The sequence below is a fragment of the Aptenodytes forsteri genome, unplaced genomic scaffold (assembly GCF_000699145.1).
Source record: "Aptenodytes forsteri isolate BGI_AS27 unplaced genomic scaffold, ASM69914v1 Scaffold136, whole genome shotgun sequence".
In the NCBI taxonomy this organism is placed as follows: Eukaryota; Metazoa; Chordata; class Aves; order Sphenisciformes; family Spheniscidae; genus Aptenodytes; species Aptenodytes forsteri.
Genome location: NW_008796111.1, coordinates 2,220,088 through 2,234,741, shown reverse-complemented (window position 1 = coordinate 2,234,741; position 14,654 = coordinate 2,220,088). Strand labels below are relative to the sequence as shown.

The 14,654-nt window shown below is 52.0% G+C and overlaps 2 protein-coding genes across 2 annotated transcripts in view; one reads left to right on the top strand and one right to left on the bottom strand.

The window, feature by feature from the left end:
* The first annotated feature begins 1,294 nt into the window (after nucleotides 1–1,294).
* QRFP (pyroglutamylated RFamide peptide) lies at nucleotides 1,295–1,681 on the top strand. The gene has a single exon (XM_009287018.1). The coding sequence runs from the start codon at nucleotides 1,295–1,297 to the stop codon at nucleotides 1,679–1,681; it is 387 nt and encodes a 128-aa protein (XP_009285293.1).
* A 5,441-nt stretch (nucleotides 1,682–7,122) lies between these two features.
* ABL1 (ABL proto-oncogene 1, non-receptor tyrosine kinase) overlaps nucleotides 7,123–14,654 on the bottom strand; it is an 84,059-nt gene continuing 76,527 nt past the window's right edge. Inside the window, exons 8-11 of the mRNA XM_009286935.2 lie at nucleotides 14,474–14,626; nucleotides 13,806–13,895; nucleotides 13,306–13,470; nucleotides 7,123–10,890 (exon numbers count right to left, since the gene is read on the bottom strand). Coding sequence (XP_009285210.1) covers nucleotides 9,191–10,890; nucleotides 13,306–13,470; nucleotides 13,806–13,895; nucleotides 14,474–14,626 — 2,108 coding nt within the window. The 3' untranslated portion in view covers nucleotides 7,123–9,190. The remainder of the gene's footprint in view (nucleotides 10,891–13,305; nucleotides 13,471–13,805; nucleotides 13,896–14,473; nucleotides 14,627–14,654) is intronic.

The following is a 14,654-nucleotide window of genomic DNA, read 5'->3' as shown; positions in this document are numbered from 1 at the left end:
CACAGCCCGGGGTGGAGGGGTGGGTCGCTGGTGGCCGTCTGTCTGTCTGTCTTCTCCCGCGTGCCTGCTTTGCACCCTGCCTCAACAGGCAGCACAACTAGCGAGGAGGCAAAGGCTGGTGGGAGGCAGCTGGGGGCAGCAGGCAAGGCCAGGCAGGGAACCCACCAGCCCCCCCAGGGCCCAGAACGGGACTCAGCAGCACTGATCGCTGGTGCTGGGAAAGTGCTCCCCACTCTGGCTGCACCCAGCGATTTGGCTCCACGATGGGCAACTGGGTGCAAAAGGGGAGAGCGCAGAACAGCAGCAAGTTGCGAATGAGGCAGGGAGCACCCCCAAAGCAAAGCCCACGGGCATGGGCGCTGCTGGGGAGGGCGGGCAGGGGCTTGGGCTCAGCTGGGTCTGGCGCAGGAGAGAGGAGCGCTCACAGCAGCCCCCCGTGCTGCAAGCACAGGGCAGACACCCTGGCCCCCATCACCAGCAGTGACTTTTGAGGCAACAACTGCAGCAAAAAATAATAATAATAATAATAATAATAATAAAAAAATCCATTTCCCCTTTCTGAGCCTTTGTGGGAGGAGGAAGGGGAGGCAGAGCAGCCCTGCCTGCACTCAAGGTCACCCCGGGTGCCTGCAGCATTACCGCATGCGGCCCAGGACCACGCTCCCTCCCGCTCTGCTCAGCAGACCCTGCTGCCGGTGGGGCACCGCTGAGCCCCATAAAGCAGAGGGATGTTGAGCACCTTCCTCCGCGCCTGCATTAGCCAGGCACTGCAGGTAGGACCTACGTGATGGAAAGATAAGGCCGGCTCAGGTGAACGCACTCAAGTCCTCCCCGCAGGGCCTCTAGGAGGAGCGGGCGGCTCTGAAGCCCATCAGCCTGCCTGGCTAATAGCCCACGCAGTCACCCCCATCCGAGCAGAGCCCGGCTCTTGGCTGTGAACCAGGGGAGTAGCTGCAAGGCTGTAATTTGTGAGCACAGAGTGGCTAAAGATGAAGGGGAGCAGGTCTGAAGGAGGCGGGGGAGAGGCAGAGCAAGCTCAGACCCCCCCTAGCACCCCCGCTGCAGCCGGGTGCTGGGGTGGAGGCTGCAGGAGGAGTGGTGGGTGCTGGAGGGGGTTTCTCGCAGGCTGTAGGGGTGGCAGGGCTGGTTTGTGGGTGCTGCAGCAGGGATGGGGAACGCGTGCCAGCCGAGGGCAGCCCTTCTGCAGCCACATGTCCTTGCTGCTGCTTCAGCCACTGCCCAAGGATGCTCTGGGGTTTATCGACGTGTCTTTCCCCTCCTCTGCTTCCCCCAGATGAGAGCACCCTACTCGCTGTCCTGCCTCTTCCTCCTGAGCCTGGGGGCCTGCTTCCCTCCCAGTGAGCAGCAGGAGCCGGGAGACCCCGGGGAAGGGACCCTACTCAAGCCCAGCTGGCAAGCGGCGGCTGAGGACGCGGGTGCCTGCTGGAGAGCAGGACCGAAGCAGAGACGCAGCGAGGAGCTGAGTATGCTGCTGGGCATCGCCCAGGAGCTGCAGGGCTACGGCAAGGAGGGCAGCGGGCAGCGGCTGGGCAGGCAGGGGGGCTCCAAGCTGCTGCCGGTGGGAGGGGAGAAGCGCAGCGGCACGCTGGGGAACCTGGCCGAGGAGCTCAACAGCTACAACAGGAAAAAAGGGGGCTTCACCTTCCGCTTCGGGAGATAAGGGCTTGGACTCGACCCCTCACCTCCTGCAGGTCGCCCTGTCCCGTGCTTCCCTTCCATCTCACCTAGGTTTGCTCGGACAAAAGGGTATTGGGGGGGTTTGCTGCTCTGATTGCCTTGGGGAGGGGGGACATTGCATTTGCTCCACTTGCAGCCCTGCCACAGATCTCGCATCCCTGTTCCCAGCCAGTGCAATGGAAAAAGAGGAGGGTGGCTTAAAAAGAAGCCACTGCGTCCCTTCCCCAGTCACACGCAGCCTTTGGTGGGGCACGGTGCAAGTGCCCTGCGCCGTCTCCAGCATTGCGGTGCAGGCAGAGAGCAGGGATGCCACCCCGGGACAGGCAGAGCTGGCAGGGCCAGGCATTGAGGCTGGAGGTGGGTGGGCTGACGGGTTACGGTGGTATAGTCCTGGTGGTGACAGTCCCCTGGGGACTGCCTGTAGCTGCTGTCCAGGGCAGGGCTGTCAGGGAGGAGCAGGTCACTCAGAGCTCTCTGCAGAGTCACAGAGTTACTGCTCTCCTGCCTATTAAGGAAAAGTCCCTCCGGCAGCAAATTCTGCTTAGCGTCAAGATGCCACTTACAAGAGCTGTCTCCTGCGTGCAAACCAGGACAGAGCAGCAGTGTTCGAGAAAATCTTGTCCTTAGAAATCCCTGGCATGAGCACGGAAACCTGCCCTGGCATCACCAGTCCTGCTGCAGTCCCACCACCCTGCTCATGCCCCGACCCCGAGACCCATCCTCAGGTGCCACCAGAGTCCTTGCGAGGGTGAGATGGTGATGGCTGACCTTCAGCGTCCTTGTCACATCACCCCAGCACTTGCCTGAAAGCCTGGCCCTTCCTAACCTCCTCCTGGCCTCATCACCACCTATTCCCAGCTGTAGCCACTGCAGAAACTTGGGTGCAGAGGGGCTGAAACAAGAACCCCCGCACCTACCCGGGGCCACCAATGGCTGCTCGGTGTCCTCCTGCTCTCCAGTCCCCTCTGCTGTCAACGGCGCAGCTTGGGGTATCGCTAGCCCCAAAAGGCAGCACAGCCACGGCTGCGAAGGACAAGCCCCACTCTCCTTTGGGCAGATTTAGCTCTGCCAATGCCAACGACGACACTTCCTTTTGCGCCTGCCACTGCAGGCAGAGATATTAGTAATCAGAGGTCTAACTACCTGACTTGCAGGCACTAACGGCAAGTTAGACACCTAACGACTGCTAGTATTTCATTGCAGGCACAAAAATGAAGCAGGGCAATTATTTGCAAGTGCTAAATTGCACCCTCAAAATCAAAGACCATGGCAGGACTTGGTTGGGGCCGGGGGGAGGGTGAGAAATCAGGCTCCAAGAGGTGCATTGTAATATCCATCAAGCAGACAGACCACTTAATACAGTGCTGCCGGGACCGGCGCGAGCTGTTTTCGCAGCAGGAGCGGCGTGTAAGCGAAGGTTGAATGGAGGCGAGCTGGGACCGGCAGGCAAACACCAGCCGTGGGGCAGCCAGGTCTAGGGAGGAGCGATGGAGGCGCAAGAGCAGGCTCCTCCAGGGAGCTACGCGTGGGTCACAGCCCCACGGGTGCAGAACGGGAGGGACTCCAGATTTGCAGGGATACAGATGATGCCAGGATTCGGCCCTCGCACGAGGACGGCGCCGGCTACGAGGGTGAAGGAGAGGGAAGGGCATTTTCCTTCCCCTGCACCTCTGCTGCGGTAACCATCTCGCACCGCGGGGACCACAGCAGCGACCAACAAACCCAGTGGCACTCGGGGTGGCTGAGCCCACGCAGCCCCCCCACCGTGGGCACCCCCAAACCCACCCCTGATGCCCCTTGTCCCCCACCCCACCAAAGGCCGCCGGTTCGGGGGACACAGGCACAACGCTCGCATCACGCAGCGGAGACGGGAGCTTTATTGATGTTTCCATGGCAACGTCTTTTTTTTTCCCCCCTTTCTTTTGAGTGTTCAAACCATCAATAAATACGCACTGATCAATTTTACCCTGCGCTGGAGTGGGGAGGAGGGGTGGGAAGGAGGAAGGGGAAAGAGTTTTGGAGCAACGCTGAGTTAGTGGGGGCCTGTAAATCCCTGGCTTTGCCGTGATGGATCGCTGAAGGGAAAAGTGGCACAGTCTGCTGCAGGAAGGGTAAGGAAACCTGCTGAGTGGGGCCGGGGGGGGATGCCTGGGCTCCTGCTCTCAGGTCCAGGAGAGGAGGAGGGTCAGAGCAGCACGATAAAACCCCATGTATAACGAGGCTTTGATTGAAGTGCAATAACCCTCTGAATAACTTATTTAAAAGTAAAAGCCAGCGCTTCCCACAGCGCTTACCTGGCGGGTGGGACAGAGCTGGGCTCAGCCCGTGTGCCCCGGGGGCTCCTTGATGGGCAACTCCGTGCCGTGGGGGCGATGCCATCACCCTCCTCGCCCGCAGGGAGGAAAGGGGCTCCCGGCAGGCTGCGATGTGGGACAGGCGAGGGGCCGCGGCACCCCTGCAGCACCCCTTGGCATGCATTAGGATGGCTGCTGCGCTTGGGAAAAGGCAGCGCTCCAGGCTCTTCGTTATTGCTCCTTGGTGATTGAGGCTGGGGGGGGAGGAGGAGGAGGTAAAAGTGAATGGAAAATAACTGCCTGGGGTCTGGGGTGTTGTCTGGGAGGAAGGAGGGGGGAACACACCAGGAGCAACCCCCAGGAGGCTGGAAAGCCCATCCCTGCATGCTGGACATGGTGTCTCCCGCTCAGCTCCCATGGGAACCTACACCCCCTCCCAATTCCTCCCCTCCCGGGTCCCTTTGTGGGGCAGCTCCCAGGGGGACACCCAGACCCCCCAACACCTTTGAGAGCCAGAGAGCTCAGAACCCACCCGCACACCGAGCTGCAAGAAGCCGGATTCATTGCAGCACGGCCATGCAGGGGCAGAGCGGAGTGTAGACAAGGCAGGCCAACTTGCCTGGAGCACCGGCACCGCTGCCTGCGGGGACAGCATGAAATAGGCATTGGGTTCCTCTACACATGGCCAGTGGACCCAGCCAGCAAGGACCGATGCAGACACTTGCTGCCAACATCACCACTGCTGGGACCCTCTATAAAACGTCCCGTTATCCTTCCCTGACCAGGGTACAACCCTTGTCCTTGCCCTGGCCCCATCTCTGCTCATCTGCTCCATTCCTGTAGGCTGCTCCTCATCTTTCCTCCGTCCCGAGCAGACCTGCAGCACTGCAAACACACACACCGGGAGCAGCAAATCTCAGAAATCCAAGTGAATCCTCTGGAGAGAAAGAGCCCGATTTAATCGCGTCCAGGGGACTCGTGAAGGGGCTAATGCATCATAACTGGGTCATTCAGCACCGCGGCTTCGGGAGCACAGGTAGGACCTATATCAGCAGACTGGATGTTAGGACAAACACATAACCTTCAACAGGGGGGCGATTGCTGGGAAAACAGTTCAGCGTAGCCTGGTTTGCAGGTAAACTTTCTGCTGAGCTGGATCTATCACTGAAAAACCACCGAGCAGCACTCCACTCCCAGGGAGGACAGTTTTGAGCCTAGCCTAAACAGTCAAATGACTTGCAGGGCTGTCCCTAACCCACAGCTTTAGGGGCACCAACGGCACTGCCACGGCATGAGGACTGACCAGAGAAGCAGGTTGATCCAGGAGCATTGTTCCCAGCAACCCGCCCAGGCCGGGGCTCAACCTCGCACCAGGAGCCCATCCCGCTCTGCTGCCAGCCCGCTTTTAGATGCATGCGTGACGCCAAGAACCCTCTCTTCAGAGGTGACACAGTGCTTAAGTATATTTTCCTCTCTTTTCAATCGTGAAAGGATTAACGTCCAACAAGGAAGAGGCTATCGGTTGGCCCCTGATCATCCCCGGGGGCAGGCAGCGCTCCTGCACACCTGAGAGTGCCGCTGGTCCAGCAGCATCTCTACAAGACAGGCTGCCACACCAGCCTATCTTTAGTTTTTGGGGGTTTTTTTTGAGAAAAGGAGTGAGTGTAAAACACTGACCACGTTTTACATCTTGTGACAAGCAACTTCTCAACAAAAGGCAGGGTGACATTAAAGGAAAACTTAAAAGAGTGAACATTGTAATTTCAAAGACACGAAAACCAAAACAAAAACACAAACACAGCTATTTTTCCCCCAGAGCACTCTCACTTTCAAGCTCAATAGCCTTGAAAATTGGAGCAATCAAACTGTTAAATGCATCGATCTGTTAAATCAACTCCTACTGTACTCAGCTAAATTTAGCCTTTAATCCCCTCTCTTTCACTCCCAACGCTGCAGGTCCCGGGGCTTTCCCCAGCCAGGTCAACCGGCCTCTGCCTTCCCACACCACCATGGACTGGTCCCTAAGCAAGCAGAGATGGAGATCCCCAGGAGTGATTGGATTTAGGGGCAGGTTAAGCTTCTCCATCTTCCCTCAGCCCGTAACTATTCACCGTATTCAAGTCTTTATGCTAGAGATGTGTACAAAGAGCAGCCTGGACATCGATCCTGTGTCATTGCCAGGGTCATCGTCACAAAACAACCAGGAACCCCTTGTAGCTCTGCTGTACATTCACCGCGTACCACCACTTTGCTGAAAAGTAGCCTGAGCTTTGCCAAGCGCAGGCTATTAATTGCATTTATACTTGCCAACAGCATCCTCCTGCCCCTCTCCATCTTCTTCAGGCTCATTTAGAAGCGGCCCAATGCAATCGCTGTCACAGCAAGACAAGGTTTCCGATGAGCCTCGCTCCCATGGCCCACGAGCGAGTGGTTCCCTGCGCCAGGACCGACAGATTTCACCAGGGACTTGTCGAGGGGACTGGAAATGGGGCGAGCTGGATTATAACCCTAAACCACCACTGAGCAACTGCGGGACCTTGGGCACACCACTCACTCTCATCTGCCCTTGTTTCCTTCTCATCCTTTTTCAGTCTTTAGCAGCTTCATTAATCAAGGCAGTATCTCACTTTAAAGGCTGCCTAGTACCTGGATACGTCCCTCCCTCAAGATTTGCTGGAAAGGCTGAAGGTAGTCTGAAAACAGAAAACAGAAAATAAGGATGGACAACCAGAAATGAGGGAGGGAGCAGCCAGAACCATCTGAGGAGAGAAACTCACGGGTCATTTCATAGCAGAGGAGGAGGAAAAAGGAACAGCAGCTGAATTACAACATACAAACAATTGAAAAATTTTAAGTCAAATCTCTGATTTAAATCTCATTGAAGACAACAGCAAAATCTCTTCTTCAAAAGAGGTGATGACACAGTCTTTATTCTGTGCATCTTTTTCCTCTCCTGACTTTTCGGAGCCAAATCAGAAGGACGTGGGAAGGTGCTGCTGCCTGACTCTGACCAGCCCGCCGTGCCGAAGAGCCCCGGTGAACCACCCAAACAGGGAACCCCCCTTTTCGGACGCAGAGTCTAAGGGGAGGTAACTGGGTTTGAAAAGCCCTGCTAACAGACAAACACGGGTTTTCCTCAACATTGATTTATTTTTAAATATACTACGCAAGAGAGACTGGAATAAAAAATAAATCAAAAAAATGAAAAATAGAGAAAGAGAGGAGGAAGAATTGAAAGTCGTGTACAGAAACAATCTGTACTGGACCAAATTAAAGGGGAAACAACCCCCTTAAGTATCACAGAGATGAAGGACAGAGCTATTTACACACTGTAAAAAAGACAAGTCTACAAAAGTGTGTAATAACGAGATACAAACGTATAATATAGTGGCACAATATGTTATCGAAGTAAAAACAGTACCTCCAGGAAAGAGACAGTCCAAGGGTTGGGTTTTTTTTTTTTCCCCTTACATTTTTAAAGGCAGCCTGTGGCAGAAGTGTGTATTTTCTTTTGAACATTTGTCATGTGTTAAGTCATGGCTGTTTGTGAGGGCGAGAAGTGGCGTGAACACACACGAGTGAACTACTAGAAATCATATACAAAACAAACAGTTCCAAAGAGAACAGCATAAAATACAATTGAAGGCAATTAGTGTTTAAGATACACAAGAGGGGTCACAAGAGTTACAGGGGAACAGGACATGGAAAATGCTTTTTTCTCATGTTTGGAACTGTTAAGAGGAGTTAAATTGCACTGTTAATAGCCCTAAACCTTGTTCTTTCACTATTGTCACAAGTCACAGTTAGTTCCCAGTCATGTTGCATTAGTTGGGAAGGTCACAGGACCTTGGAAAGGAAGCCCAGGAGTCCTGCTGTCAGCGTTTTGTGGCACCCTCCTCGGGAGATGCACCCGAGAGAAGCGTCTGCGGTCTTCACAGATCCTTGTTTGATGCTGGATGGAACCACACCGGCATGAAGGTAGTGACGGTTTTAACCCCAAAGTACTGGCATTTGAGCTCTTCATGGGGAGTTAGCACTGGCATGGAAAGGGAGGCACCACGGCCCCTCAAAGCACAGGTCTCTAAGGGAGCGCAGAAGCCAGGTCCCATCTCCGCTCACAGAACAAAAAAGTCCGGAAATTCAACTAGAGAAACAGCAGTTCTCGCCCATCTGCGATGTGCAAACTCAGATGAAAACAACTGCTGGAGGCACAGCGGTATCTCTGAACTCATCCTAAGCTGCATCTCCTCCTGCTGCCACCCTCCTGTCTTTCAGGGAGCGATGCCTTGCTCAGCACCAGCACCTACTGCTCCCAGACCTGCTCTGCAACCCTCCACCCCAAACGTCAGCCCAATTAGTGTTAGATACCATGAGTGCGCGACAGCAGCGTCCTTCTTCAGACCTTCTCCAGTCCTTTTTCGCTACCAAGGGAGATCCGCAAACAGGCTCCTGTGCCACTACATTAGCGGGTGCTGTCTGCAACATTTTGAACCCAAGCAATTCATTTGGGCTCAACAACATTAAGAAATTGCTGAAAACACAGAAACAAAGGGCAGCAGGTGGAATCATAGGAAAAATTTGGGTAAACATCACTTGTAGTGTTCTGTCATTAAAAAAAAAAAAACTTACATTAACGATTTTCCCCCCTTCCCTGCCAAGCGCCAAATCTGTTGCATTAATGTCAGGTAAATGTCAGACTCGGGACAGGGATATGTGCTGCAACTCTCCCAAGAAACGCAGTGGGTATATTGCTATTCAAACACTCATCCTTGTGTACAGTGGGGCAGAGGGAGGGGACGAAAACGCAATAAAGTCCTCCTGAGGAGGATGGCATCTCAGTGTCCACCAGTCTGGCTTCAGTCTTAATGATCTGTCCGGAACAATAAAATATTAATAAAAAGGCATGGTGTGACATCAGCATTTAGACTTGTAGTCCACAAGGCAAGAACTCCACAGATAAGATGATTAAGAGTATATGAAACACAGGGAATCTGAGTTAAGAGGATGGAAAGTGCCTCTTGAACACAGCCCTGCCCTTTGGAGCTGGGGCATCCATTCACAGTCTGTGTCTTTTGCACAGCCCTAACCTGAACGCCCCGGTCCTTTGTCAGTCCACACATGTTACTCTCTCCACAGCTGGCTTTGGCCCACTGTGATTTTTTTTTTTTTTAAATTATTTTTTTTTAACCTGGCTTCTGCTACCTCTGAACAATGTCGCTGATTTCTTTCACCGAACTGAGAAGTTTGCTAAAGTCCTGGGTGGCTGCAGGACCACTGCCAGCTGTTGCTGGGCAGATCTGAAGCTCCCGTAGGTTATTCTCCAGCTTATTGATGGCCTCCCGAAAGGCAAATTTGTTCCTCATCTGCTGAATGGAGTCCACGTAGCTCACACAGAAGGTGTAGAGGTTCTTGCCAGCCTCCAAGACAGCGCTGTGGCTTGCCATTTGTTCAGAGTTCTTGCTGATGGCGATCCGTAGAGCCTCAGTGCTTTCCAACACCACCCCTTTAGTGATGGTGCCGCTGGCAATCCTCTCCGGGGGCTGCCGGGTCTTCCGCAGCGAGACCCTGGTGGATATGAGAGGGATGAAGGCTGTAGATGATGGCTGGTCCCCGCCTGGGGCAGCGGGTACAGATGAGGAAGAGGCAGCTGGGGTTGCTGTGCTCATCAGCAGCTTTGTAGAGGACTGTGGCTTTGGTACAGAGGGGATCCCCAGCTTTTTCACACCTTCCCCTGACTGGTTTGGCTTGACAGCATCACTGCTCGCAGCATCTGCAACCTGAGTCAACTGTTTGGATTTAGGCCCAGACACCACATCTGCTGCCGCTTCATGGCTGGGACTGTGAGAAACCTTCCCAGGCTTGCCAACGGAGGATGAAGACAGCGGAAGCGGAGGGGACGGTTTCAGCTTCGATAACTTCCCTTTGTCCTTCCCTGCCGACTCTGAGGTCTGCTTGAGCCTCCTCAGTCGTGGCTCCTCAGAGGAAGCCTTGCTGGCACTCACGAACCCAGCAGGGTTGGGTTTGGCAGCAGAACCTTGGTCCATCGTCACAGTGGTACCTAAGGCACTGGATTTGACTCCATCGTCCTTGTGGAGCATGCTGGAGGGAGGAGGGGCAGCAGGTTGCCTACGGCCAAGTTTTGGCGTCAGAGTGGGAGGGCTGGAGCCAGGGCTCGATTCTGCATCTTTGAACACATCATCAGTGGTCTCTTCATTTTTCTTAAGCAGCCGTGGAGGAGGGGTCACCGTTCCCCTGACAGCAATGTCAGTCTTGGCCTCGTTTGCCCGCTTCCGAGGCAATGCTGGCTTTTCACTTTTGTGTCCCCCAAAAGTGGAGGAATCAAACTGCCGTCCCGTGGACTGCAAATCCCGAGGCAGAGTCACAGACTTCCACTCTGTGTCCTTTGCTCCATGGGGCACACAGGAGGCTGAGCAGGACCTTAAGAAACGTTTGCTGGAGTTGGAACTACTCTCCTCTTCACCAGCCACCCCTCGACTGCTGCTCATCGTGCTGGACTTCTTCCGTAAGTGGGGAGATAAGAATCCAGAGTTCCCAGTGACAACCCCATTGGTGACACCAGCCCCGTTGCTTGGGCTCTGAAACTTGGAGGGGTCAGCTGCATCTGCCGGGGGTGCAACGAAAGCTCCATTGCCAGCATCCCTGCACTCCTCCTCCCCACCAGCCCTGCGGTCCGAGTGGCCATCCATCTCTCTGAAGGAACTGCTCCGTTTCGGAGGGGTAGGGGCGGTCTTCTTCTTCTTCTTGATAAGGGCACTGAAGAGGTTATGCTTTTTGTCTTTTGGAAGCAGCCTCTCATCTTCATTCAAACTGCTCTCCAGGGCCACCCTCTCCTTCCGTGGGAGCAAGGGAGAAATAGCAGGTTCATGATCCAGAGGGTCTGCAAGGGAAAGAAAAGTCTATTGAACATTGCTTCAACAGCCAGAATAATCGGTTTTCTTCCAGGATCAAACCACTGCGGCACCTCCAGAAGGTGCAGGTTCTGTAAAGAAAGCCAACGTCAGACCAGGAGTAAAGCAAGTACAGCCGCACTCAAGCCTGGACTGAACGCGGTCCCTAACCCTACATACATTCGTTTCTGAGGTGGCCTCTACAGGACTCGGCTGCCAAACTACTTTCCCTGTAGGCTTCCGATTTAAACAGCGACATACAAACACATTCCCGCCCTCACATCTGGAGACTTGTCTAAACTTCACACTGTGAAGAAGATAAATATTAAGAGGCCTTTGCTGTAGTCCCTGTGCTGTTGCTGTCTTTTGAATAGCCGACACTCTGAATTAATGAGACATCTCTGTAACCCACCTCCATCCCCAGTCTCCTTGTTCATTTAGATTCCGATACTCCTAACCTCCTTCCTGATGTCATCCTTTGTGGGGAATGAAAATAACTTTTTCACAAGCAGAAATCAAGATGCCCTTCGACAGCTGAACACTTCAGGTCATACCACTGTGAAGATGGCCAGCTCTGTACAATAATGGAGGAAAGTGGTAGTAACAGTCTCCTTCAGCAGCACTGCTCCAGAAGGAAATGACGGGGTGACCCTTTCTCCACTTACAAGAGGTATTTAAAAATGAATAGCGGTTTATAATAAATTTATACAGAGTCCTGAAGGTCTCTGTATTTGACTGACAGGGGGTCTCATTCCCGGGCCAGGTACTCAGACGGCATTCTAATTCAAAAGAGGAATGCCTTCAGGGCAGCATATACATTTACAGCTCAAGTAGGCAGTAAGCAGGGAGATGAAGCAGAGTCATAGGGGAAAAGGAGGATGCTTCTTAGTCACGTACTCGTGATCATCATGCTATGGGTCGGATTTTGGTTGAGGAAGGGGATTTTGGTTGAGGAGAGAGAATTTGAAGAAAAATAGTTGTGTAATTTGAGAAGACCTCACGCTTCCACAGGACTACGTGCAGTTCAACCATTCCCACACAACAACTTATGGGGACCTGGACAACCAGAAGAGCTCTCACAGCACTTCGGGAGGCCATGGCCTTACTGTGTCTAGACACAGTGGAGCTGCGGAGGTCCAGAGCAAACTAGCAGCTTGCACTGAGGATCGGCTTCCAGCTGCTGGACTTGCTATGGAAACACTAACAATTGAAGGGGAAACTGCAATAAAACTTTAATGCAAAACATTTTCTTTCACAATAAAGAGTGAAATGATTCCCAGCATAATGTTAAAATCATATTATTCCTGCTGCACTTGAATCTCTCAAAGCCCTTAAGTATTTAAATGAAGATATTTTACTTCAAAGCTTGTAATACTAGGCAATTATATTTCCTATATATGGTAAATAACCTTCCTTTCTAAGTCACTGATACTTTCTTTTTCCAACATTTTACATCCTCTCTTTTTTCCCCTTTTTGTTTTTTCCCTTTTTTGTTTTTGTACGGACATCTGCTACTGAAACATGTACTACTAAGTGAATTTGACATTACACAAGAAAGGTCAGTCACGTGAATGGTTAGAGAAGGCACCCTCAACAGGAGCTGGAAAAAACCACTGTATTTTGTTTTACCTTATTATTTTTCAAATGAACTAGATACAAATGTACTGTATACGTTCAGTGTTTTACCACTGCTTTTATTACCTCAGAATGCAAGGTAAGTTGTTGAAGAAACTGATTGAAAGAGAGTTTAATTTCATGGAAGATTCTGTAAATACCTCTTTGTCCCTTGCTGAAATTATATTTGGTACCTGCCAAGGGTAATACTCTTCAGTGCCGCAAGCACAAAGCTGGTAGGATGGAACCTCCCTTATGGGGCTTGCTAAACCCAAGCAATTGTCCTGCTTTAAATTATGCAGTTTGGTAGTGTAAAGTGGCTTGAACAGCAGATTACCCAGCACTCGGATGCAGTGGGAGATCCCACTGATAGCTCCTACCAGGGAATGGGAAGAGGATATGATCAGAGAGCTCTGTGCTCAGGCTCTGGTCTATAGGGAGCTGCAGGCAACAGCCATTAAGTTAAAAGAACTCCTAGGGCTTCTCTAAGCAACGGCAGGTATAGCGCCGATCCCCCAGCCAGTTAAGGATTCACACTCCCAGCTGCTCTGTGTGCGTGTGTGTGTATCTGCTCCCAAGATTAACAACCTACCTTTGCAAAAAATAATAAATGGAGTTCTGAACCCAGGAAAGCAAACTCAGCAGCCTGTCACCCAGAAACACGACACTGGTACAGAAAGATGGCACCTGTTATTAGACACAGCTTTTCCTAGGTGAAGACCTGGAGCTGGACATGTATTTTGTTTTCCTCTGTATTTCCTGAAGGAATAATGACTTTAATTAAAACCTACCGCATTCTCCCTGGCCTCGAGCATGTGTAGTCTCCAAGCCCTCGTTGGCATCTTTGCTTTCAGCAGCTCTCCTCGATGTTCGTGTTTTGGTTGGTAACTCTGGGGCCTGGAGGAAATTACTCACTACACTCCTCATGCCTTTCTTTCCCAATTCCTTCTCCACCTCTGCAATGCACAGAAGAAAATCACTACAATCAACAGAAGATAAAAAACTATTGTGCTGTTCAGAGTTAATAGCGCAAAAGAAAAGCAAATGACACAAAGTAGAGGTTCCTTGAGGTTGTTCAGCCATTTGGCCCTTTAAAATCAGACACATACCCATACACAGAAAAAGCCCACATGTAAACGCATCTCTGCTTTCTACGCCGTTTACACCAGGCAATATAACCTAGGACTGAGTTTCACTGCAGAGCAGCCTATGAAAAATGTGCAGAGTTAAGGATGCAGTTGGCCCTTTTCCCATCCCTGGAATTGCCGCTCCAAGAGGGACCCAGACCTACCATCCGATATGCTGGATTCCTGAAACATCGTTTCAAAGGCCTGATGGATCTCAGCAAAGGACGGTCTATCGGAAGGGCTCCACTGCCAGCCTGAAAAAACAACACCACTCAACACTTCCCGCCAGCATTAGACATTCAGTACACCACACCAGGAGGAGCTAGCTATCACAGTTCCTTTTTTATAAAACGGGTAAGATAAAATAATGACATGGAAACCTCATTTGAAGGGTGCTGAGTATCTGCAACCACCACTGAGCCAAAGTAATGCTGGAAAAAAAATGTATCACACTGTAAGTCACGTACCAAAAGGCCACAGTGGAGGAGTAACAGTCAGTCCCTTAAGCAGCCTAATGAAGCTCCTGCTTCATCCTTAGAGCACAAGCTTTTCTTTAAATTGTCATGAAAAAGGAGACAAAGAAAACATTGAGCTGAACAACAAGTCTCTCTCCCAGGCCTATGTGCTCCCAGTAGAGATGAACAGCTGGTTTCATAGCGTGTTCATCCTCTGGGGAAAGCAGTTTTAACCAAGCACTTCTACACAGCACTGCACCTTCACTGGAACTGGCAGGGGGTTTCTCATGCCTTGCTGTACGTGGCCAGATCCTGGCACTTTTACTGCACCTCTGCAGAGCTAAAAAGCAGCATTTGCAGGGCTGAGGAACACTTACATGCTCTCATGAGCTCATAAACTTTCTCAGGACAGCCTTCGGGGCGCTCCATACGGTAGTCTTTCTCCAACAGCTCATAGACTTGAGACAGGTCAATCCCAGGGTAAGGGGACATGCCATAGGTCGCAATTTCCCACAGCAGAACGCCAAAGGCTGCAGTGGAGGGGGGGGGGGGGAAAAA

Coding starts and splice junctions, on each gene's coding strand:
- QRFP (XM_009287018.1), top strand. CDS start 1,295: ATGAGAGCACCCTACTCGCTGTCCTGCCTCTTCCTCCTGAGCCTGGGG.